Source organism: Carya illinoinensis, chromosome 5, assembly GCF_018687715.1.
Source record: "Carya illinoinensis cultivar Pawnee chromosome 5, C.illinoinensisPawnee_v1, whole genome shotgun sequence".
NCBI lineage: Eukaryota > Viridiplantae > Streptophyta > Magnoliopsida > Fagales > Juglandaceae > Carya > Carya illinoinensis.
In genome coordinates, this window is record NC_056756.1 from 27,888,424 (window position 1) to 27,916,153 (window position 27,730).

Sequence of the window (27,730 nt, forward strand, 5' to 3'; positions counted from 1 at the left end):
CATGAGGATCACTATAAGTTCTTAGTAATGCCTTTTGGGCTTACTAATGCCCCTGCAACCTTTTAAGATTTCATGAATGACATCTTCAAACCCTTCTTGAAAAGATTTGTTTTAGTCTTCTTTGATAACATTTCAATTTACAGTTAAATTTTAGTAGAACATGTTGAACATCTTAGAACTGTATTGGGGGTGTTGAAGCAACATACTTTGTATGCAGATGCCCAAGTGTAGAGTTGGGTTGGAAGAAATCGATTATTTAGGCCATCTAATTTCTAACAGTGGAGTTAAATGTGATCTTTCAAAGCTTTCTGCAATATTGGAGTGGCTCATTCCTAAATTTGTAAAGGCCTTGAGAGGATTTCTTGATCTTACAAGTTATTATAGGAAGTTTATAAGAAACTATGGCATGATTGCAACCCCATTGAATGAGTTACCTAAGAAGAATTCTTTTGCTTGGAGTGAGGCAACAACTCAAACATTTCTGGAATTCAATACAACTGTAACTGAGCTTCTTGTGTTGAGGTTGCCTTTAAAGTGTTGCAAAAAGTTGGTTATGTGGCTTATAAGTTGGATTTACCTAATAGTTCAAAGCTACATCTAGTATTTCATGTTTCTTACTTAAAGAATAAACTTGGCCAGAATATTACTCCATTGCCTACTCTTCCACCCTTGGATTCTCAAGGTCAAGTCCAGCCTGAGTAGATTTTGGAGAGGAGATTGAGGAAGGTAGGGCAGCATGCAATTACTGAAGTCTTAGTGAAGTGGCTTGGTGTACCAACTGAGGATAATTCATGGGAGTTGCTGTGAGATTTGCAGAGGCTTTATCCACACCTTGTAGGCAAGGTTTTTTTATGGAGGGGAAATTTATCAGGCCCTTGAGGTCAAGGACCTTAAATGGGGAGAGATTGTTAAGTGTAAAATCTAATATGAGAAATGGAGTGAAGTTCAGGGAATTGATTCATGGGATTAACGGTTTTAACTGTCTAAGTGAAACAGTGCATATTGTTTAAGTGAAATGGTGCATTGTGAGTTAGTGTAATATGGGTTGAAATAGCGCGTGTTGCACCTAATTGTATTAGTTGAGTATGATACATTGTCATTTTACATAAAAATGGACTTATAAAAGCAAAGGCCTTGTATGATTTTGTATTATAGAGTTTTAATAGAAGTTTAGTAATAACATGAGGTTGGAAGTCCCTCAAAAGATTCTTCCAAGAATTCCATTCTTCATTGTTCACAATTCTTTGAGTTCTTGATTCAAGTTTCTTTGTGTGAGTTGTTACTCGTTCAAGCTATTTAACAAAATACCTGTGAAAGGGGAATTGAGAAGAACCAAACTTTATATACCCAGATGCAAAGGAACTTAGGAGAAGACCTTTGTGATAAGAGAACAATAGATTTGATTATTTTTTTTTAAATCTAGGATTTGTTTTCTTTATTTTTTTTATTTTTTTATTTTTTTTGTGAAGTGACTTCATTATTGAAAAAACATTACTACAAGCGATTAGTTCTTTTCCCTAGTAATTATATTTTAATTTTCAGATACGTGTGATTTTAAATGTTGATCTTGGACTAGGAACACAATATGTTAGTGTATCATATAAAATATTGTTTACTTATTATAGTTGTCATCTACGTACAAGCCTTCCATTTTGAAATCAAGAATTTAGGGACCAAATGAGGGTTAAGAGAAGTTTTCCATTTAGATTCTTAGCAAGATAGATAGGAAAAATCGTTGTCATAGGTGACTACACTCCTCTCCACATACAAAATCTTTTTTACAGGGGAAGGTGGCTGCTTGATGAATGCACCCGAACTCCACGGTTCGGGCAGATTAGCCTGGTTTCATCCGGACCCAACCCACCAAAAACACACACAGACACACACACACATTACATACAAATATACATACATACATACAGATATGGTTGGTTTTATACCTTGAATTCACTTCAGCCATCGTGGCCATAAACAAAAGCATGTCCAGTTCTTATTTCAGGGAGTGTTTGGGCAAATACATAATAAGTCTACAGTATACAATCCCATATACAACCAAACCGATTGGAAACTTCCAACTTATAAAGTGCGTTATGCGTACACCTCTCCAACTTATAACTGACTGGACTTCTGCTGCAGGAAGGCCTCCAGAGTTGAATTTTTCTCCTGGTAATCTTTGAATTCAACTCTCCTTCCATGACCTGCAATCAATTCAATCTCTTAGATCGACTATAAAAAGTGGCACTAGTGTGATCAACGAGAAAAAGTATATGACGGGCAAACCCAGTTCTGTAATTAGAGATAAATTAAAACGATTAAGGACTTTTCAATTGATTATCTACTTCGCCAATGAAGTGAGAAAGTTGCATACAACTTGAGTAGCAGCACTAGTATCAAAAGTCTTAGATAAAGCCATTTGATCATACATATATACTAAGCAATTGAGCCATTTAGCTGGGCAGTGGGGGCAGTGCAACACCCAAATTCTGGGTTCAACGGTTCAACTGGCCATTTTGAGTTTTTCAGTACCCTGCTCTGGGTGTCAAATATATAGATAGGATAGAAAAAATAAATACCATATGAAAAACAAAGTAAATAACGATAAGGCAAAAAAACCAAAGATAATACAGATAGATATGTTATGATGAACTAATGGAGGGGGTCCCAGCGGCAGCGCCAGGTGGGGGGGGGGGAGAGATTGAAATGAGCCAGGCCAAGGAGTACTAAAATAGTCCAACACTCTTGGTCAACTAGACCCCCAGAAGCAATGCTCTAAAGCTTGTTGTATTGGCCTATATTCTCCATGCGGTGGAAGGCTTTACTGTTTAAAAATGAATAAATTGGATTGTTTTAGGGTTATGTTTATTGCCTATTTTGACCTCTCTTTTTTCCCCTATTTTGGCCTTTAAGGGATAAGAACATTATGACCAAATTGGACTGTCCAAATATGTTGGTGTAAGATTAAGTAATTTTCCACCATTTACTTGTCTTTTCATAACTAAAGAGTGGTAGGCATGCATCTATCAAGTGAACTTTAATGTCCATGGAAATTGCTCGGATATGTGATAACAAGCCACAATGTTTGTTATGTTGGACTGGGAGATACTCATTACACAGTGCTTCAAGGAGAGATTGCCAAAATCAAGGTCCTCACCAAAGCAACAGAAAATAAAAGAATAAATAAATAAATGGAAAATGTGATACACAAACTACAAGTTTTATTTAATCGTATTTTACTTTTAAGATAAGTTTTTGATCAAATGGTTGGAACCAGTTGGCGTGGTCACTAGGAGAGTGTAGACTTCCTTAGTATATACTTGATAATGGCATAGTTGCACAAGTAAAAAGAAGGAAAAATCTAGTTGCAAGCACAATTGTGCACTAATATGTGCACTAATGTATTGTGATTGGTCAAAAAGTAGATTTTATTAAAAATAGTGCTAATTAAAATTTTAAATTTGAAGGAATCAGTATTGGTACGCAGATTAGTACGCGACTTTGCTTGTATGTAGCAAAACTCAAAAAAGAAATACTAACCAGGTAGCACCCACTTGAAGTCCAAGTCTAACAGAAGCCGAACATTGTTCAATTGTATGGGAACTGTCGAGAAACAACAATTAAAATGAAAATGAATGCGTAGTCATCATTGCAGAACAATTCCATTAGAAGGTTAGAAAGAGAGCAATCAATAATTAGATTCAGCTAAGATGACGATCTCCAAGGCCAAGACACCACACCAAATGCTAGATTGTTGCAACAAATTGGGCCTATCCAGTGAATATCTACTTTATTCTTCTGAAAGTATCTTTCAATCCTACCTGAATAAAAGTTGAACTTCTCTGAAATGGCTAGCCCAGATTCTGTCATAAACAGATGGTCCCCAGTGAACAACACATCGTGGGATGGATAAAATAAGCAGACTGATCCCTGTGTCATCACATGGCAGATAAAAGAATGAGACCAGTTGAGTGTTTGTTAACCTTCATTATTGAAAGCTTACAGTTGTGTGATGATTGTATATAGAAAAGACAATACAAGGAAGAGGCCAATCTCTCCAGAACATATTAACAACGCCATCACTCAGATTGTCAATGTGAGTAAGCCAAAATTGTGTGATATGATTTGAGGAAATACTGATTGCTAGATAGATATAAGTTTTACAAGGGTAAGGCAAGGTCAGATCCATGGAAATGCCAAACATAGATGAATAAACAACAGATCCAGATATCCTAAATTAGGGTGGTGTAATTCTGGTAATTTCCGTAGTGGGTTAGGTGTACTGGATCAGATGCAAGTGTTCTGCACAGTACGGGTGGACAAAGAATTTGGATTGTTTGAATGAAAATGATTTTCAGTTTGTGTCAAATCTGAGCTCCCAGGATGGTGATGATCAATCACATATATGCATCAGAGGAACTGAAAACTGTCTTTTTAAAAAAAAATAAAAAAAAATTGTGGGCACCATTGCCTTTCAGAAGTGAATGAGGCGGATGGTTTGTTGCATTTGTGGTAATTTTGATCTTTAAGCGTAAGAAAATCTGGGTCCTGTTCTAGTGGGTGTTTTGGGTCTCTAAACAATGAATGTTCAGGTTTGGGGGAAGATAAGAGTTAATTTGTTTTTACAGATTATAGCCACAGCGCATGTGTTCCGGGGAGGAATTAATGCTTTGTCAAACATTTCTCTACAAATTTGGCTATTTCTCGTTCCAAGTTGTTCCACCAACATGTTCTCCAAACTCTACATTTTCATACCCACTAGGTGTACTGTGTATCGAGAATTATGGGTTTCTTCTAAACTTTGTCCATTTATTTCTAGATCATTTGGCGTACATAGTCTATCTCTAAACCTCAAAACACCATCAACTTACACATTAAATTTAGACTTCTCTCCATTTCGTACTTTCCCCATGATCCTCTAACAGTTTCACATCATTGCCTTGCTTCTCTTTAATTTTCTCAATCGAAGTGGGTTGCATACTTGGCATAGCTAGGTAAAATCCGAATCCTCTATTATAACCTCAATGTCATACTTCTCTAAATCTATAATGATTTGTCTTTGAGTGGTCACTAAAGCAGCCATTACTCCAAAAGATTTCCTGCTAAGTGCGTCTACACTACGTTTGCCTTACCAGGGTGGCAATCGATTATACAATCATAACCTTAATTAACTCAAAACAGCCCCATTGCCTCATATTTAATTCTTTTTGGTTAAGGAAGTACTTTAGACTTTTGTGATTGGTGTAAATTTCACACTTTTCATCATGTAAGTATTGGATCCAAATTTTTAATGCAAAAACTACACCAGCCAATTCCAAGTCATAAGTAGGATAATTTAGCTCATAACCCTTCAATTGGCGGGAGGCATATGTGATCACATTACCTTGTTGCATTAAAACATAACCCAATCCTTTATGCCGGACATCACTATAAATAACGGAACCACTAGAATCCAAGGGTATGGTTAACACTAGGGCGGTAACTAACTTATGTTTATGCTCTTGGAAACTACTCTCACATTCATCAGTCTATTAGAACTTGACATCTGTTCTAGTTAGTTGAGTCAATGGTACCATTATACGAGAAAAACCCTCTACAAACCTCCCATACCCAACAAGACCTTAGAAACTATGAACCTCACCCACATTGGTTGGCCTAGTCCAAGTAGTCACAGCCTCAACCTTACTAGGGTCTACCATAATTCCATCTTTGAATACCGCATCTTAGGAAAGTGATTTGACCAAGTCAAAACTCACATTTCTTCAATTTGGCATATAATTGTTTTACCTTCAATACCCGTAGTACCAACCTTAATTCCCTTCATGTTCCACTTGACTCCTAGAGTAGATCACCAATAAAGACAATTACAAATTGATCTCGATACTCTGGAAAATCTCTATTCTAAATCCATGAAGGCGGCTGGGGCATTGGTCAACCCCAAAGGCATAACCAAAAGCTCATAATGCCCATATATATTCCTAAAGGTGGTCTTTGGCACATCTTCCTTTTTCACCCTTAATTGATTCCTAAAGTTAACCAATACATTTCTAAAATTACATAAAAATCATGCATATCTAAAGTACCAAATCTGCTAAGATTTCCATGTCCTCAATAATAATCTCGAATGACCTGAGTACAAGATTTGTCGTTAATGCCTGCGCACAAGAGTTGAAACTAATAACTCATAATCAAGTAGTTCTGGTTCCCTATCACAATTCCTAGTAAATAACCTAGAAACAAAATAATGAGTGGATCCATAATCGAAAAGTACGTTGGCATCTAGGGAGAATGAAAAAGTATACCTGTGACCACCTCATCCCTCTTGAGTCATCATAACATATACTCGCCCTTGGATTTGTTTCCCCATGTTGCGCTACTATTTTTCTAAATCGGTCTGGTTGGTTGTTATTTAGACATTCACGAGCAAAAATGCCTGGCTATTTACAAGTGTAGCATAAATTGAGCCCAATAGTGCATGGTTGCCCTCCATGATATTTTCCAGTGTAAACAAGGTCTTCTACTCACTTGATAGGAAGGCTGTCCCTTTTGATCACTATTGTTGAAAAGTTTCTTCTTGAAACCTTGCCCTCAATCCTTTTCTAGTTGGGCACCTAGTTGCCAATGTCTCTTCTTCTATACATTAGAAGCATCTCGCAATCTAAAATCTTCCTCTAATGCGATAGCTCTCCTAACTATTTCAGTATAAGTGCTAACGCCCAAACCTAGTATGAGGTGACTTATTCTATCACTCAAACCCCTTTAAAATCTTCTTGGTTGCCAATGTCTCTTCTTGTATACATTAGAAGCATCTCGCAATCTAAAATCTTCCTCTAATGCCATGGCTCTCCTAACTATTTCAGTATAAGTGCTAACGCCCAAACCCAGTATGAGGCGACATATTCTATCACTCAAACCCCTTTAGAATTTTCAGTCCATTCTTACTACAAGGCCTTGATAGCTCACTCCTCCAATGCCTTCCCCTGAAAGAGCATTTGGAGGAGCAAGGTCCCCTCAAGGTCGCTTTCTTCGGATGGGTGGCTTCCCATGGTAAAATTCTAACTATAGACAAGTTAAGGAAGCGTGGACTATTCATAATGGATTGGTGCTTCATGTGCAAACACAATAGTGAATCTATGGATTACCTTCTCCTTCATTGCGAAGTAGTTGAGGTATTGTGGGATGAGATCCTCTCAAGGCTTGGTATAGCATGGGCTATGCCTCGAAGGGTGATCGATCTACTGTCTTGTTGGCGAGGGCTCAGAGGCGATTGCCTCTTAGTGGAAGATGGTACCTTTATGCTTAATGTGGTGCACGTGGACCGAAAGAAATGAACGCTGTTTTGAGAATAGGGAATGCTCTCTGGATGGTTTTCGGGCCTTTTTCTTTCATACTTTGCTTCTTTGGGCATCTACTATTGTATTGAATGGAATGAGCCTTAATGACTTTTATGTTACTATCCGTAGCACTTAGATTGTAACTAGGCTCTTTCTTGTATACTCCCTGTGTACTCAGGCTTTGCCTATTTACGTGGATCAATAAAATCTCTTTACCTATCAAAAAAAAAAAAAAATTTTCTGAATCCTTTTGCCTTCATGTGGAATCAAGTGAGGGGCAAAATGGGATACTTTGGTAAACTTTGTAGCATAGTGCTCTATGGTCATGGGCCCAAACCAAGTTTGCAAATTTGCTTTCCCTTTTGATCTTTTACCACTTCAGGATAATAGTCATCATTGAAAATTTCTTTGAATGTAGCCTAGGTGATGGTAGCGCCTTCACCAAGCTCTTCCTTTAACTTCCTTTAACTACAATTTTTTACTGTCCCACTACCTCTCAGTAGCATCCTCCAAGGTGAAAGTAGCACATCTCACCTTCTGTGTTTTAGTGCAATGCAACACTCAAGTTTCTCCATTCTTGAAGGTTCAGTTGTGTTCTTTAAACACTCCAAAAGAGCAACCCTCTCTTCAGTTTTCATTTCAGTCGTGTTCTTTACAGATAGAAGCTGACATATGCCACTTTCACCTTGAAGGTTGCAGTTAAGACATGGGGGACAATACATAATTGGTATTAAAGGAAGAACTTAGCGAAGGCACCACCATCACCAGGGATAAATTCAAAAAAACTTTCAATGATGCCCATCACCCTCAAGTGGTAAAGGATCAAAAGGAAAGTGAATTTGCAAACTTGGTTCAGGGGCCCATGACCATAGAGCATTGGAATCTTCATGATCCACATCATGTGATTGATTAGGAGCCATTAAACATGCACCCATGTGATGGGAGGCAGGCTTCTGCAGCTACTCAGCACGAAAGCTTATTGGTTCATGAAACATATAAAAGGCTGCAGTAAGTTTTTGGGGGTGTTATTCGTAGTGGATTGTACAGGAGGCTACGGGTCTTTTGCAGCAATCAATAATAGCTGGAAGAATGAGGAAGTGGGCTCTGTTTCAAGTAGAAAAAGCTATAAGATTGCTTATAAAGGGGCTGGAGAGCTAAGAAAATTTTCTTTCTTTATTAGCTATTCTTCTAAAGTTGGAGCATATAGAAGTAGAGGGAGCAGAAAGGAGAGGAGTTTTCAGGGTATTTTTTCATTAATCTTAACATTATTTCTTGGAATGAGCATGGATTACAGCGCGGGAGGAAAAATATGAAGTTTAAGAAATTTCAGGGTGACTGCAAGGGTGGTATTGTGTACCTTCAACAAATCAAATTTCGAGCCCGTGTCTAGTGGAGTACCGTGAAGGTCATGGTGGTGCCAGTTCAAGGGTTGGATTCGTTGCGGAGTTAAATGGGGCTTCTGCTGGGGTTTTGCCATTATGGTAGAAGATGGTCCTAGAGAGAATGGATGATGCAATGACAATTGTTTTGGTTTCATGCAAATTCGCATGCGCAGAAAATCAGTTTTTATGTGCTTTTCAGGAGTCTACTGTCAGAAGGTAAACATGATAGAGCATTTCTTTGGGAGGAGTAGTCGAAGGTTGCATAGTTTGTGGGAGTGCAGCACTGCACTGGGGGAGATCATCTCGCCAGGGAGAAATTTAAGGACTGAGATTTCAATTTTCAACTGCAATGTAGGAGTTTTCATATCTCAGCAGGGAATAATTGATGTCCCTTTTGGAAGAGGGTACTTCACAAGGTTTAAAACATCATAAACGTCCTTCCATATCCATAATTGATGGGTTTTTAGCCTTGCCTGATTGGGAAGAAAATATTTTGATCTTGGTGATGTAGGATAGTGGTGGCAATGACAAACTTTTAGAGAAGCTATGGCTCATTTGGAAGCAGAAGTTTGTAAGATTATCAGATAGACGGGAGGACAGGCTTTGGAAAGAAAAGGTTTAGAAGTATTAGTTAAAATAGGAATTCTAATTATGAACGGTTGGGGAAGGATTTTGAGATGAAATAAAGAGGAAAATTGGTTTCGGTGCCTATTTCTTGAGCTGTAAACAGAAACCCGAGAATTGTTTTGGCTTTTCTGGTTCTCTCTTTGAGGAATGCATGGTGACTTTTTTTAACGATTATGATTTGAGGGAGCTAGAGCTGTAAATTCAGATCTAATTTTGGCTAGAATTTGAAGGAAAATTTCTAAACAATTAAAACAAAATTAAGAAAAGGTTGGATACACCCAAGCATTATACGTAAGGTTCCTCAAAGTCACCATGAACATGATTGCATCACAAAATGCTAAATCTTAACTGAAATTCTCATGAACATATCTTTCATTGGAGAAATGATAAGTTAACAAAGAGAAATGCAAAGAGGAAGCTTACAAACTAACGTTGCTTGGTGTGATACGTCATATATACTGCAATAGAAATAGTTTAACAAGCTCTTGACGTACCAAAAGACATCAAGACAAATAAATTTGTGAAAGTTTTTTATAGTCTATTTATGGGCCTGGCATTTTTTTTTTTTTTTCTTTTGGAAGAGAAATCAGTCCACATACAAAAGGGACCAGGTCTCTTTTGGGTTTTTGCCACTAAGCATAGCTAAATCACTAGTCAAACCCACAATTTAAAATCCAATAATAATAAAACCACAAATAAGAAAACAGACTGGAGAACACTCTGGGTAGCATACCAGCTTATTTTCTCTCTCTTCTCCCTTTCACTATGGTGATAGCCAATAGACTTTTTTTGGTTTTTATATAGCTAATAGACTTCAGGATCCATGGGGGGACTCTCTTTAGGGTGCTATTTGAGACTAATTCACAGATAAACTCTTTATTCCAATAAGATTCGTGTGCCTCTTCAATGGGGGAGGTTGCTTAGGTTGGGTATCAGAGAGCTGTTGGTTTTTGACCAAATGGGTATGGCCGTATGCGCTGGAAAGGGGTCGTCTTTGGAGGATGGTGGACAAAAAAGGATAGAAATTTGATCAGAGTATGGGGGCAAGGTGTTGTTCTCACGAAATTTGTGTTCCTTATGGCTAAGTTTGTAAAACAAAATTTTTTTACAAGTATAGAAGGTGAAAACATATCAAAGGTGTCAGGAGAACTATTTTTCCAAATTTATCAGATGCAATGTGCAGGAAGGCACTCTTATTTGCTTTTGGCATGCATATGGTGTAATGAATCTCTACCAAGAGGCATTTCCTAAGCTAGTCCAAAATGCAAGAAATTAAGATGCAGCAGTGGAAGAATATATGACTTGGTGAAACAGTAACTTCCATTAGACCTTAGCATTAATAGTGCAGTGAAAAATCTCAAGATTGAATCATTGGTGTATTCTTGTGACATACTTTATTCATATATGGTAGGGAGAGAACAAAATGGTAAAATGATTTGGGTACTATCTAGCTGTTGTGGTTTAAAGGTAAAACTTTTTAGAAGGTTTTAAGATTGAAAGGTAGTAATTCTTTGAAGCCCCAACAAGAGCCACTCTTTCTACATGGACGGTGCCATTAGGGTAAGATTCAGAGTATAGCTAATTGCAGAAGCACAATTCAATTGTAGTTGATTGGTGTTATATGAAAATCTCCGATCATTTACTCCATTGTGATGTTGGTCGGGAATTTGGGACAATGTTTAAAGTGTTTAAGTGGGTGCTGGAATTGAAGCTTCTGTTCTCTTTCTAGGTGTTTCTCTTATATAATTCCTGTTGCACCCGTTCTCTGCACATTAACACATTACTCATCAAAGAAAACATATAACAGATCTAGAAACCTACATCTGTGTGGCCTGGAGTGTGTATCAGTTGGATGTCCTCGAACAGGCTCCAGGGGCCACTCCCCTCTAGCTTTATCTCTACATTTGCAGTAGAATCTTGAACCTGGCAAGATCAGGATACAAACAGTACGTTAAGTCACACTTTTTATTTTTATTTTTTTTATTTATTGGTAAACAATGATTTATGTACTCTATCAGCCTATGGCTGCTTTAAAGGTATATTTTTGTTTTTTCTGTAATGTTTACACTCATTTCTATTCCAAATTCCTAATGCTCTTTGTGCGTTGAGGGTAGCTCCTAGACTTAAGTTCTTCCAAAGTGGTAAAAGAGGAAAAAAGCATAATGTTGGTGGTGCAAGGGGATAAGTGCCCTGATGACAATGCAAGCATATAATATTTAGCCCAAAATCCTTGATCTTGTATAGGATTTTTTTTTTTAAATTTAAACATCTTTGTGAAGAATTCACTGTAACTTACTTCATGAAGGCAGAAAATGTCAAGTATAAATAAATGAAAAGGAAATATCTAGAAAGTGAAAAGCACCTCTAGAGAGTGCAGAATTCTATCACACTTTAGCCGCTTTGACCACCTTTCATGATCTGCTATGTCATCCCTGTGCCCCATAAGATACATCAATATCATTTTGAAACAATATAAAGTTTTACACTAGTGTTGAGTCAGTACTTGTGGGTCAGAAACATGTAACGTGCCCCACCCAGCTTCTCGATTATACTTGCAAGTCTCTCTGTGAATCTCGGGCTGCAGAAAACAAAACAACTCATCCACAATAAATTACCACCTAATATGACTTATGTTACATATATATGCATATAGGGGAAATTACACTTCTTGCCCAGAAATTACCACCCGTTTTTCACTTTGCATCTTAATGGTCTAATCTTAACCGACACTTCAAATTAAAAAATATAGGTAGTTTAGAATGCAAATTCTATGTAGTTTGGGGTGCAATTTGAAAAAAGGGTGGTAGTTTGTAGGTGAGAAGTGTAATGTCGCCATATTTATACGCCCACCCGCCCACCCACTCACACACACATTACATATATAATTCTTACCCCATAGATCGAAAATTCTGATTTGTTTCTGTAAGGATTAATCTTAAGGTTAGATTATCTCATTTATCTGCAAGATGATAACATACCTGTCTATAAGTATATTTCCTTCAGGATGAACAATCAAATAAGAAGCTGCCCCATATGATTTCTCAGAGTGATAACCACAGTGATAAACACCCTGGAAACATTAGACAAGCTCTCAAAGTTTACAATGGCATACGTATTTGCAATAGAGGAAAGAAACGGGAAAAAATACAAAAGAAGAAATATAAAGAAGGTGAAGGATAAAAATATCATTTAATCAAGGTACTGATTAACCAGCGAAATTAACATGAGAAAGCAGTTGCCTGAAAGGTTCCCCGCCAAATTCTTGGAGTGAAACACTTGTCTTAACGCTGTGAAAATAAACCAATAAGTAGTACCAAAAACAAAGAAAACATTGACGATCTGAGGCATTTGGTGGATTCTTTAGGTCACATGATCCCTCTGAACAATTAGTATTCTTCAGTACGTATTCTCAAGAAAACTTGACTTGTTCTTGTTATTTACTTATCCAAAAAAATCCTGACTTGTTCATGAAAACAATTTCCCAGAAAATAACAGCCAAACACATAAGTTGTTTTAAAAATTAAGTATGGGGTCCAAGTTCCCCCCTCAACACACAGCTTCCAAAAAGGTAGATACCCTGCTCGCAAGAGGAAATCTCCCCTTAATCAACTAATTTTTTCCGAAGTTATTTTTTATAAAAACAATTCTCTACCAAAAACATCTCCCAAAACATACAAATCTCAAGAGCTACAAAAAAATCACCTCCAAAACATTTTTAAATGCTAGTACCAAATACCCCTCAAAACATCAAAACACTTCTTGAAAATAGTTAATAAAAGAAGCCTTCAGACAGGTATAAGATTGGGAAATCTATGCTTTCAGTAAGTTTTTTAATCAATCATCTTGCACTGGCATGAGAAGAGGAGAAGACAAGATTTGGGCTCCATCCAAGAGAGGACAAGTCAATCATATTGCGCTAATTGACGTTCAGAGTTATGAGGTAAGTAATATGATCATGCCCTTCGTCACACATGTTTTCTAAGTTATGTAAGTAATAAGACCATGCTATTTGGACGCATATTTTATAAAGCTATGTCAGTATTTATGATTGTCTTTCAAACTGCATATTTCTGAAAAGCAATTATGAAGTCATGGTTTTTAAAGGAATATTATATCTAAAGCCTATTCATTGAAGCCCCTTTTTATTTACCCAAGATGATAAATTTCTAAATGCAATGATTTTTGCATAAGTTTCATGTTAGTTGTATGACACATACATCAAAATATTTTATGAAAGGCCATGATTTGATGTGAGAAAGCATGTATAACGACATTTTAAGAAAGGTTATGGTTTTATTTGAAATCTATGATATGATAAGTTACAAGAAGGCAAGATGTGACAAAAAGTATGCATGTATGATTTTTTTTTTTTGATAGATAATAGAGATTTTATTCATAGTAAATAGGCATAGCCCAAGTACACAGGTAGTATACAAGAGAATATTCATAGTATACCTCATCATAATCATATGCATGTATGATTATGATGAGGTATGACTGTTAAGAGAGGTAATGGCCTATGTTATGATAGTGAAGGCAGTACCATAAGTTTAAGGAACATATTGCATTGCTAGGATGTACACACTAGTAGTGCACCCAGTGTTGTCATTCTTATGTACGAATTCCCAACCCATGGCCATGGGCGGAATCAGAATCTTTAAGATTCGCTAACCCAAACTCATAGGGGTCAACAATGGGTACTGGCCTATGACAAGTAAAAGACAAGTTAAGGCATTTCATGCACAGTTTAGATTCACGTCCATGTCATTTATGTATGCAACTGTGAGTGCATGTTTTTCAAGGAAACCTCACGTTTATATTATTTTTACTGCATGATGTATTGCTCATTGAGTATTCGACTCAGTTTTTTGTATGTTTTAAATATTTTAACCACCCCAAGTTATGGTCGTTGTGAGAAAGATGCTACATGATGGGACTTGACTCATGGAGACAAAACAGAGGCCTAGGCAATTATGAGATATTTAGTTTTATGTTTTCAATCATTAAATTTATTTTCATAAGCACATGAAACTTGAATAATTTTCAATAAGTACTTCCACAGACTTTCTTTTATATTTGAAGTATTTTAAAAAATAATGACATTGTTTTATTTTATGGAATCTTTTATACCTACTGCTTCATTAAGAAGAAAATTTTAAAAGTCAAGGTTAGTAGCACACCGGTCCCTTTATTTTCTAAAAATAATGTTGTTCTTAACCCTAGGGGGAAGGGGTGTAACATCAAGTCTCACAATTCCACTTAGAATTGGCTTGGATACCATTTGAGATGACCATGGAAGGCCAACCCACATCTGAGCCACACTCCAAAAGATTAGTCAAGGTTACAATTGAGCCCATCGGAATCATTATGAAGGACAATAACTTCACTGTCCCAAGTAATGTGAGATCTCATTCACCACTTTCTTGTACTTTATCCAGATTATCACAACAACCATATGGTAATCGGTAACAATAAAGATCATAAGGGATTTCATAGAACATACATAATAGCAAAACAAAAAATTCGTATAGTAGCAGTTAAGAAGCTATTTCCCAACAAGTTGCTACAAGTGAACCCTAATGCTTTTGATTACGCTTTTCATCAAACAAATACAATAGATGATCATTTTCCCATCCTAGGCGGCACTAAACAGCCATATTTCCCGCTAATACCTATGTAGGAAACGGGCACCACTATTTAGGCACTTTTATGAGTCCAATGACTCAAATATAGGAATCTTTTAAGAATGCATCTGGTTCCATCTTTCTTTCGTTAGTTAACCCACCTTTTTCTAAAAAGGATTGTAGTAATTCTGGTTTTATACTACTTGGAATGGCTCTCTAGACCAATCTGATCTACCCCCAATAGTTTACGAATTTTCACATCTCATGCAAAATGGAAACCAACTGTATTGTCATCAGTAGGCCTTTTTTCTATTTTGGTGATCACAAGACTTGTCTTGTACTAGGATATTGTGTTCATGAAAAGACATTTTTTTTTTTTGTAAGTGTGTTCATGAAAAGACATACTATCATACTTTGATTGTTACACACATTAATTTAAATTCATATGGTTGTTACAAATCAAATCTGAGCCTACCCAGTGGTCCCAGCCACACCCTAGCATGTACCACCAAGACAAGGCCTATGGGCTAGAATCATACATTTTGTACATATTCACATGAGATGCATATCAGTTTCTATCATAAAAACAAACAATGGAAAGACTTGATACTCTCTAGAATGCCTACTCTTTAAAACGTAAATGGCATAAATGCTGTGAGCTAATAACTTAAGATTTAAGAAATAATAAATAATGAGAGAGAGAGAGAGAGAGAGAGAGAGAGAGAGAGAGAGAGAGCAATGGCCAAAAAAATGTAATTACTGGAACTCTCTGCTCATCTATTGGAAGTGGAAATGTTTTCTGCACATTTAGAATATCAGAAGGAGGTTTCTCTGTACGGATTGAGCTTGTTGGACATGAAATCAAGGCCTGAAAGTCACCAATTTAAGACGAACAGTTAGATTTAGTGCTGCTATTACGTAAGAAACTGAATTCTAACAAAAAAGAAAAAGAACTTCATATACCCAGATGTTCTTTCTTTTCATTTAAGGCAACTGATCATATGGTCATCCAAAACAACTACATACTAATAACTTATAATCTAGCTCGAGAAGCTTAAAGCCAAAAATGTCTCAGCTGATTGAAAAAAAAAAATCAATTGAATAAAAAATTGCAATCATTAGAAGTTGAAAGGGGAGCAAGCCATCTAGCAATGGAAACATCACTACGGTCCCCTTTGAAGTGCTACAAGAAGAAAGGAAAATCTGGGTCTAACATTCAGGCCTGAATTTGGCATGGTTTGGATTATGGAGAGCTCTCTTAAGACCTTGCTTAGCTACTCTAATCTGAATCAAACCTATTTTTCTTGTTCTTTAGGAAGTCCTAAGGCTTTACAGACAGAAAACAGTGGATACTGCCACTAATTTGAGTAGAAGGTAACGACCCTTTATGAAGGTTGAGTTAATGCTGGTTCAGTTTTACTTTAGTGTTACTAATGTAAGAGTAAAGTGGTATTTTCCAGATTTGCTAAAATGAGATATACCAGAGACCATGAATCATATTTTACGTTTGCATGCTTTTCAATTTATGTTCTACAGTTTCTAAGGGGTTTGATGGTTCATTATCTTTTTAATAAAACAGCCCCAGTCTCTATAGGAAAAGAATTGTGAATAACATATCTCAAGGCTTCTATGTAATCTGTCAAAAATAAGAAAAGAGCTCTGAAACCACCAACATCAATGTTTTTTCATACCTAATTAACACTAAACCCCTGTACATCAAATCTCAACCAGGATTTCCTCAGGCAATCAGACAATGGTGCCAAACTCCTAAACATCCTGCATCGCATGGACACAAGACACCACTTGAAGCAGGAGTTCATTTGAAACCCAAAAGCACTGGAACATTTACAGGAAGATAAATGGGTACAAAAGGATACTCTTCCTCCGCACTCAACCAAATGCAGACTTGAACCTCCTATCATGCAAGCAACTTACAACCATAATTACAATCCAGTATCTGACGAACCCCCCCCCCCCCCCCCCCCCCCCACCTTCCTTGCATTCAAAGATAATAATATGTGCATATCAAAGAATGATATTAAGCACACCAAACAGTGCTAGAGAATTCTTTATTCCTTCCTCCCCATGAAATGACTTCCATCTCAAGGCATCCAACCATTTTAAATCCCTTTCCCCATTGATCACCCTTATACTCTCCAAGTGACCATACTATTTGTTTGAAATATCACAAAAGAACGTCTCTAGATGTCTCCAGACATCCATTTGTAATGAATGAAAAGAAAAATAAAAAAGGTAGATACCATTTTGCATTCATCTGTTGTTCTTCAAAAAGCTGATGCGTACAGCTTCCAACTCTTTGCGAACTCATCTACAACTACTCAACTCGACACAATTAAGCTTAATTACAAGAAAATTGGATATAGTTCACAAGTCCCTTTTCAACTAAGAGGGGATGGCAATGTGCATCATTTGCTATTATTATCTTAAACCTAAGGTCCTAAATCATACTTTCTACATCTCCCTATTTATCATATCATTTTTCCCCATGACTTCAGGTTTTTATTTTAGGCTTCCTTCTACCTATAATCATTTCCTCAACTTGACTTAAATCATTCTTTTTCACTAGCACATTGATCACTCTCGGTTGGATATGTCTAAACCATGTTAAACAAGCTTTTCTCCTATCTCAATAGGGGCCAGTCCTATCCTTCTGGATTGCATTCTTACTCATCCAACCTCATTTTACGAATGTATTTCGTCTTAAAAGCTCAGCTTATCCAGAACCATGGATCATAGTTAGTCTAATATTGCACACTCACCCAATACTTTCAGTGAGTTTCCTCATTTCATCCATGTTACTCTTATTCAATGGGTCAGATCCTCCTATATCATTTCAGCATTATGTATTATAGATCTGGTACCAAAAATGATTGCTGTTTGGTTCCTCTTGGTGGTAAAGCTTTACTATATCCCCATTTCCATTTTACTTATATTGAAATTGCACTCCATACACTTGGTATTTTAGTTTTACAAGAGGATCAATTTTTGGCACACCTAAAAGAACAAAGTTTATAGTTTTGGATGGAATATACATGTGCTTTTTTCATAAAAACTCTATTTAAAGCAAGTTTTCCATGAAACACTTAATTCTCACCAATGGGTTTCAATCTCAATTTTTACAAGAAAAAAGCGCCAAATAGCATGCAGACAGGAAGAAAGGCAATGGGAAACAGAAAAAATTGAGATAAGAACCTGTAGAGCTTTTAGTCGTTCCTCTTCACATGTTGGTTGTTTAACAACAGCAGACATTTCATCAACTCGTGTGAAAATTTGCTGTGAAGATCAAGAAATTCAAGGCCATTATCAGAAGCATATATCCTTATTTATCAATTATCATAAGCTCTATTAATAAGGAACTTAGTTAGCGTCTTTAGACACTCATGGCTATGGTACCAAAATTTACCGATAACTGGAGGAACGTGGCCCAGGGTGGACCAGCCATGGGTTTGAGTCTTGACATCTTACTTGTGGATCATGCTGTGGTTATTGAATAATGGAAATGACAAAGCTAAAACTGTAAACCGAGTATGAAATGTCTATATATAAATTGCTTACTTCTTTCTGTTTTCCAACTCTATTCGTTGCATTCACTTGCAACAAGAAACAACCACCAGCATTTTGATGCAATTTTCTTTCTTTCCTTGGTCTTTCACTCCCTCATATTTTTAATTGCTTATCCAACTACAATAAATTAATTGCTTATGAAATTCTATTTTGTCAAATTCCTGGACATGTTCCAATTATAAGGGTAGTATCTCTTATCACGGCATCAGATCCCAGATTTTATGGATTCCTTCTTTGCTAAACAGGTCAATCCCAAAGCCATAATGTCTCAAAATGAGGAGGCTGTAATGAAATTGTTTTTTATTCCTTTGTCTCAAACTTCATGAAATGCTACTTTTAAGCAAAATGTTTGTTAAATATATTTTTCTTCTGATAGGTAAATGTTTAGGCAAATCTTCGGGGAAATATTATTCCACTCAAACATAAAATATCGCGTTCTCCTGACTGTTGTGCATCAGGAACTCCAATCTTGAAGCAATACCTCATCCAGTAGCTTCTTAATGGGAGGAAATCAGGACACAAAATACAAGCTTACACGAGGGAGGAACTAGGACTTGAAGGCAGAGATGAAGCCAAAGGGGGGCAAGAGGGGGCCTTGGTGATGGGCACCAAAGTGGACCAAGTCTTAAAGATCATTTTCAAGTTCTAGATGGGGCAATCATAAGATCAAGAGTTAAGAAAATCAAGAAAGCTGTACAAGGATGAGTGCAATTCACTTGGGATGAAGTTAGCAAGAGCCCAACACTCAAGATGGGCTTTGAGAGGAGAAAATCCAGTTTTCATCCATGTGATATGCTATGGAAGACACGACTTAGGTCTATTGTTATTGAAGACCTTAGATTTGTTTATTTCATTAAAAGAGTTTTTAATTAGTTATAGAAATTAGTCTAAAATAATTGGGCTTGAGGATGCTTGGCCCACATATACTTTATTTTATTGAACTAGGCTTTCAAGAGGCTTAAGTTACTGTAGCCGAGTTACTGTAGTGCATTACTGTAGCTTCAGCACTGTTCACTCAAGCGTATTTTTGGAAGAAATGACGTTATTTTAGTTAGGGTTTTAATTAGGTTTTGATTTAAATACTCTTTGCAACCTCATTTTAAGATGTTTATGAAAACTTATGAAATTTGATGAATTTTATTTATTGTGAACTGAGTTTATCTCCTTTTGTTCTTCATTAAACTGTTAAACTTATCAAAGGTAAATCACAACCTTTGTGACATTCCTCCTTTGTAATCTGGGTTCTTGAGATATGTTCTTCAATGGGTCTAGATTTTAATATAATCTAGGTTCTTGAAACAAGTTCTTCAACGGATCTAGATTCTTCCATCCATTGACTTAATTTTAGCTTTATTGGGTGAGTTTTCAAATTGATTGTAGGTTCAGGGGATTCCATTTTTGTGGGTTCATATCATTTAGTATTCAGAAAAAAGTTTCAAATCATGTTTGATTCTATCTTTTATTTATTACATCTTTAATTCTACGGCATTATTGTTCTAGGGTTGCAAAAAAAAAAAAAATGGAGAAACAAAGGGGCTGCTGAAATTCCTCCATCCTAGGGCTGCCAAAGTTGCTTTGTCATTAGGTTTGTTAAGGTGGTTGAAATTTACATCATCTAGGGTTTCAAAATTCTAGGGTTTCTTGCATCTTTAAGTTTGTCAATTGTTTGTAGTAACGTTTCATTGATTCTCTCTTAATTCCTTGTCAATTTTTGTATGTTTGAATTTAATTATTTGATTTTCACAATTGAATATTGTTGTTTGTGATTGAAATAGTGGGAAGGGAAGGGAAGGCAAGAAACGAAAGCAATATTCAATTGATTTTCACAATTGAATATTGATATTTGTGATTGAATTAGTTGGAGGGAGGGGAGGGGAGGGGAGGAAAGAAAATTAGAAAAAAAAACTACTTTTTATATCATTATAGTTGGTATTTTGTTTTGTAATTACTATTTCCCTCATATCAATTCTTTGAGTCTCATGTCATTTTATTCCTTCCGTGTTTCTCTTGTTTCTTGGACCTAATTACTAGTTGGAATAAAACAAGGTTGTATTGTCTTGATTTAGTTTAACTAGTTCTTAAAGAACATGAGCTGGAAAAGCAAGAGTGTGATATTATCATAAAATAGCCAATTAAGAGTGAAACACGAGTAGTATGTCACTATTTGAGTGTAAACACATAAGAGAGCGTGTGAGGTTTTATTTTCTACTAACATTCTTTTTGTACAGCGCATTACGATGTCTCACAAGAGTGATTCATCATCGAAGGGGATGGCAGATAATTCATTTTTTGTGTCGCAGTCCACGCAACAAAAATTTGAACAGTTGAATTTGGTGTTAGGGGAAGTGAGGGATATGATGGACCAACAAGATGCAATGATTAGAAATTTGCAAGATGGGAAAGATAGGAAGAGACATGAGCCTAATATTGAACATGAGTATAAGAATGAAGAGTATAATAAGTCTCTTATTTCTAGGTGTGCTCTCAATACACAAATTAAGATGGATGATACAGAGAAGCAGAGAGAGAACATTTTTCATACTAAATGTCACATCAACAAGGTATGTCATATGATCATTGATGGAAGGAGTTGTACTAATATGACTAGCACTACTTTAGTTGAGAAATTAAATTTACCTACCTTGAAGCACCCTAGACCGTATAAGTTACAGTGGTTGAATGATTGTGGGGAGGTCGGGGTAAATAAGCAAGTGCTAGTTTCTTTTCTAATTGGAAAGTACAAAGATGAGGTGCTTTGGGATGTAGTACCTATGCATGCTGGCCATATTTTATTGGGGAGGCCGTGGCAATATGATAGGAGGGTGATCCATGATGGGGTCAAGAACATATACAGTTTTGAAAAAGATGGAAAAACAATCAAACTTGCCCCTTTAACTCAAACACAGGTCCATGACCTAAAGCTGAGAAGTGAAAGTGAGCCAAAACGAAAGAGTGAAAGTGAGATTAAAAAAAAAAAATAGAGTAAAAGTGAGATTGAGCAAAAAAATAAAAGTGAAAGTGAGATTGAGAAAAAAGGAAATACTGAGGCTGAAAAGGGGAGAGAGAGAGAGAGAGAGAGAGAGAGAGAGTAGAGGAAAAAAATGAGATTGAGGCTGAAACTTCAAGAAAAAAAAATAAGTTGAAAAACAATTGTGAGGCTGAAATTTCAAAAAAGAGGAGTGAAAGAAAAAAAGAGAGTGAAAAGGAAAAAGAGATGAAAAAAAGAATGAGGCCAAAACATCATGAAAGTGAGTGAAAAATAAAATAGAGAGGTAGCTGAGAGTCAAGAAAAAAGACTGGAGCCATGAGAGAAAAGAAAAAGAGATTGCAGATATAAAAAGAAAAATAAAAGTGAATTTTTATGCTAAGGCAAGTTTTTATACTAGCGAATTTAACGACTCTTTGCCTAGTGTTGTTGTTTATTTGTTGTAGGGATATGAGGTCATGATTTCTAGCAAAGTGTTTAGTGGACTACCACCTATTAGCGGAATAGAGCCACAAATTGATTTTGTATCAGGTGCGATAATTCCTAACCGACCTTTCTTTGAAGAACATGAGTCATTGACACACTTGAAGGAACAAGGTAAGTTACTGACTAGAATGTATGCTAAGTGAGAGGAATGTATTGAGACTTTTCCTCATGAAATCAAATACACACATGCTAAGGAAAATCTTGTGGTTGATGCATTATCAAGAAGGTATGTCCTTATCTTTATTTTAGATCCAATGCTATTGAGATTTGAATATGATAAGAAATTGCATGCTAATGTTGATGACTTTGGTAGTGTGTATGGAACATATGAGAAATCATCGTTTCGTAAGTTCTATAAATTAGATTGGTACTTGTTTAGAGAAAATAAACTTTGTGTGCTTAATAGTTTTATGCTTAAGTTGCTTGTGTGTGATAAACATGGAGATGGTTTGTTGGGTAACTTTGGTGTAAGGAAGATTTTAGACATATTACATAAGCACTTTTGAGAGTACCATTTGCCATTCATTGAATTTGCATATTATTGGAGTGGTCATTTTGGTGTAACTTGTAAGGAAAACTTTAGATGTGTTTCATGATCGTTTGTGGGAGCATCATTTGCCATTTATTAACTTTTTGTATGAACATTTGTGAGAGTATTGTTTACCATTATTAGATTTTGCATATAAGAGAACCATGCATACTATTATTTCTTATTTTTCTTTGGAAATTGTTTATGGTTTTAATCCACTTACTCATTTACCTTTGATACTTTTTTGCTTGTTGATGACAGGAGTAGCTTGAATAGACTTTTTTAAATTCTTGAGAAAATTAATAATACTTCATATCAAGTGGATATTTTAGGTAAGTATCATGTGTCTGCTATTTTCAATGTTACTGATCTTTTTCCCTTTGATGCAGGTGGAGATTCGAAGTCGAATCCTTTTGAGGAGAGGGGGAATTATGGGCACCAAAGTGGACCAAGTATTAAAAAAAAATTTCAAGTTCCAAATGAGGCAATTATAAGATCAAGAGATAAGAAGGTCAAGGAAGTTATGCAAGGATAAGTGCAATTCACTTGGGATGAAGCTAGCAAGAGCCCAACACTCAATATGAGCTTGAGAGGAGGAGATTCAGTTTTCATCCACGTGATACGTTATGGAAAACACGACTTGGGTCTATTGTTATTAAAGATCTTGGACTTGTTTATTTCATTAAAATGATTTTTAATTAGTTATATGAATTAGTCTAGAATAATTGGGATTGAGGATACTTGGCCCACATATATTTTATTTTATTGAACTAAGGTTTCAAGAGGCTTAAGTTACTGTAGCTGCAACACTGTTCACTAAGGGGTATTTTCATAAGAAAGGGCTTTATTTTGGCTAGGGTTTTAATTATGTTTTGGTTTAAATACTTTGTAGTCTCATATTAAGAAGTTTATAAAAGCTTATGAAATTTGATGAATTTTATTCATTGTGAGTTAAGTTTATCTCTTATTGTTCTTCATTGAACTTTTAAACTTATCAAAGGTAAATCACAACCTTTGTGATGTTCCTCCTTTGTAATATGGGTTATTGAGACAGTTTCTTCAACGGGTTTAGATTTTAATATAATCTAGATTATTGAAACGAGTTTTTCAAAGGATTTAGATTCTTCCATCCATTGACTTGATTTCGACTTTCTTGGATAAGTATTCAAATTGATTGTGGGTTCAAGGGATTCCATTCCCGCGGGTTCATATCACATGACCCCTTCAAGGCTCTAAACAAAATTTATTTTGACACCCCTGTTTTTGTCCATGCAACTTTTGATAATACTATTTGATTCCAAGCAAACTAAAATTTAGCAATTCAGCTATATTATTTCATACAATATTTTGACTGATAAAACTTCAATTCTTAGAGAGATTTATTAGAAAAATAATATTTACTTCTAAACACATTTAAAAGATAGGAGAACATAAATAAAGTATTTTTATTTGTAGTCATCACTAATAATGTTGTCGAAAACTATTGTGAAGATTTTAAGTCATAATTTTAATTTTGATGTTTGCTTAAACTTTATGTAAACACTTTTTAATTAAAACTTTACATAAATTTTTTTGTCATTATGAGTTTTGTGAAATGCCTATTATCTTTAGGTTTTGAATTTATTTTCTATTTCTTACTCTTTAATCACTTTTTTTTTTTTTTATTATCATTTTGTCAGTGGTGTTCCTTAAAAAATTCAATTAAACTATTTATTACAACCTAAAATATTTGACCCCCCCAGAGTTATAATCTTGGCTTCGTCCCTGATGTTGAAGGCATGGCTTGTTGTGTAGCAAGCATTTGCTACCAAACTTAAAATTTGGATATTCCATGTCGAAAACAGGTTTCTGGAAATATCTATCCTCTAGGGTTCATATAAGATGCTCTGACCGTAACCTAAACTGGTAGTTTCTTGGTTAACCTATTGCTCTGGAGCAACTCGGTGGCTTTATGCCCAACATAGATTGTACTAATTACGGGTAAGATCAGGAAGGCAATCTAGATGAGTCAGCCTATAATGCAGAGATCCAACCAAATCAACCCTGCCCTTCAACCTAAGTCCGAAATTAAGTTCCACTAAGCTTGGAGTCGAAACCGTTGCAGCCAGTAGATCGTGTTAAAAAAATAAATAATATAATCAATAAATAATAAAATAAATTAAATTAAATTAAAAAAAAAAAAAAAAAAAAAAAAAAAAAAAAACCCCACTAAGCTTGGAGTCGAAACCGTAGCAGCTAGAAGATGGTGTTAAAAAATAAAATAAATAAAAAAGGGGGCCCCTATGACCTTGAACTCAGCTAGTTCTATACTGTCCTTCATTTATCTCACGGCACGAAATATAAAACCAATGAACCAACAACCATAAGTGAAAATTTTGGCACACAACGTATCAATGGGAAATTTTGAGTGATTACCGGAGCCATCCATCGACAAGTATCGCAGTCTATGCATGTGTGGTCTGCAAAAGCATTCGAAACTCGTATAATTTACCAAACAGATATTAATCAGCAATAATAGCTTACCAAAAAAAAAAAAAAAATTACGTTAATATACATGCAAACAGAGCATTCACTATTCCTCAAACGGGATTGTTCCCTTTCTTACCAACAAAAAACTCTCCGTCTACGTTCTGAGGCCGTCGCTGTTTAAGAGAAACAGTGGATGCTGATGCTTGTGCTTGAGAACTTCGAATTGCTTTCAGAAACGGAATTCTATTCGCCGATGAATTCTTGTTGAACTTGTACCCCGTACGAACTCTGGCCGATGCTAACGATAGCACGGAAGAAGAACAAGGAGGGATACCTGTGCTTCTCGGTCTCACCGCCATTGCCACTTCAAGGCTCATTTTCCTTTGCCTATTCCGGACATACTTCCTGTCTAAATAGCAGGTACGCAGAGATGTGGAAAAGGACAGTTGGGGCAGTGACGGAGCTGCCGACCGAATTTGGGTGGCTGTGAAGTGTGAAGTGTTTGACTTGTCAAGCGTGGAAGCCAGGTCTACAATTTGCTTTTCCATTCCTATGTCGTGCTTCTCTAGATTTTCTGTCGTTGAAAACTCTATTCATCGTTATCTTTTTAATATAATGTTAATAATAAATTTATAAATAAAATATAATAAATAATTTTTTAATTATTTAATATTATATTATATTATAATAAAATACTTATAAAAATTAAGATAACGAATAAATCATTATTTCTGTCAAAATCAAATAGAAAGTACGCAGAGATACGGAAAGGACATTCGATTCGGGCAGCCCGGGAGTGGGTGATACCGCGATTGTTTCGCATTATCAATCGATCCTGTACAAATGTACTACAGGTCGAGAGCGGTTTTAACGGTACGTTTGATCAAGAGAGGGTGAGAAATTATTATGGAAAACACTATGGCCACCGCTGGTGGCTCCCGCTGGGGCCACCCCTGACCCAAATTTTTTTTTTTTAATTTTTTTTTTCTTAATGATTAAGAATTTTTTTTAATATTATTATAATTTTTTTATATTTTTAAAAATATTTAAAACTATTAAAAAATGATTTGAAAAAAAAATTAAAAAAAAAACAAAAATTTTTTTTTGTCTAATGGTGGCTCCTACCAACGGTGACTGTAGCAGCGTCCAATTATTATTATTTAAAATATTATTTAAATATAAAATATTTTTTTATTTAATTATTATAATTATTTTAAACTTTTAAATAAAATATAAAAAATATTTTCAATTTTTTTAAATTTCAACTCTTCTATTAAAAATCTATTTGGAGGGAGACTAGGCCACCGGCCCCACGTGGATTCATTCTGTTCATAAATTATTTTAATGATTTTATTATTATTTATAAAATTTTAAAATATTTTAATTGTTGAAAGGAAGCTAAAGATTTGGTTTGGTAATATAAAATTTTTATTTTATTATTATAAATTTTTTAAATTTTCAAATAAAATATAATAAATAATTTAATTTTTTCTTAATTTTTTTAAATTTTAAAATAATAATAATATTTTAATATTTTATCTTAAAATTCAAAATTTTCATCTCACTTACCAAAACGAAAGTTTCAAATGATTAATTCTACAAAATTTCTATTTATTAAATTCGAATTCAGATCCGATTTGATTATAAAATTGGTTGTTTGTGAATAAAACTCATTTGATTTGATTTGATTCAACTCATTTGCTCGCTTATATATTAATGCACATATATTAAATAATCAAAATACATTATATTATATATGTATGTAGATCAATGCTACACAAATATAGCTTTATTAAATTCGAATTCAAATTTAACTTTATTAATTTAAATTCAAGTCGATTTGAGTATTAAACCGGTTATTTGTGAAGAAGACTCACCCGACTCAATTAAAAGTTTGTGAACATACTCATAAAACTGGACGCGGCTTGTGCTGCTTGCTAATGTATAATAAGTAATACTAAATATAGTTGTGTAGTTCGCAAATGTCGCGTAATCTTTTTAAAAAAAAGTAGGGTTTATGATTAAAAAATTAATTTTTTTCATATAAGTCTTATATTTATTTACCATTTTCAAATGAATTATGCAGTACTTGCGCACTCTACGATTACAAATATATTTTCTCATATATGATTGATACACCATATATGTTAAGAAAAGTGATGCATACATGGGCAAATCTCACTGTCGACAAACCGAGGCCAAGTGTTCATGTGAACAATGCATATTAGATAGCCCAAATGAGAAAGAGTTCTTCTACAACCACTGACATTCGATCTCGATATATTCTCCCGACTGACATGGCATGCCAGGTAATTCTTTTTAGGAAAAATATAGTTGCAAGCACAATTATGTACTAATTTGTGTACTAATGTAATGTGATTGGTCAAAAAGTAGATTTTATTAAAAACAGTGTTAATTTAAATTTTAAATTTTAGGGGGGAATCAATTTGAAGTACCCTTCCATACTGATGACTAACCCAAAACCCATACCAACGCACGCACGAACGATATTCTCCCTCTCCCTCCATCTTGCACCGGGTTCCAGTGTGCATGGTAGCAAAGCTCCATTTTCGGCGGCTCTTCCAGCTCCCCTCCATCCAACCTCGCTTGCCCCACGAATCCAAGCGGTAGATTTTCACCTCTCCCACTATAACTCCCCGCTTCTCTGCAACTTGTTTTTATACAAAGTATATTTCAGTGCTTGATGTTCTTTG

The 27,730-nt window shown here is 35.4% G+C and overlaps 1 protein-coding gene across 1 annotated transcript; it reads right to left on the minus strand.

Annotated features, from left to right (window-relative positions):
• Positions 1-1,917: 1,917 nt before the first annotated feature.
• Positions 1,918-25,517, minus strand: LOC122309906. The gene is made up of 11 exons (XM_043123676.1): positions 25,153-25,517; positions 24,963-25,006; positions 18,175-18,255; positions 15,722-15,829; positions 12,316-12,407; positions 11,841-11,915; positions 11,700-11,769; positions 11,159-11,260; positions 3,816-3,924; positions 3,535-3,597; positions 1,918-2,198 (listed from the first exon to the last, which is right to left on the minus strand). The coding sequence occupies exons 1-11, from the start codon at positions 25,391-25,393 to the stop codon at positions 2,110-2,112; spliced, it is 1,074 nt and encodes a 357-aa protein (XP_042979610.1). The 5' UTR covers positions 25,394-25,517; the 3' UTR covers positions 1,918-2,109.
• Positions 25,518-27,730: the final 2,213 nt, after the last annotated feature.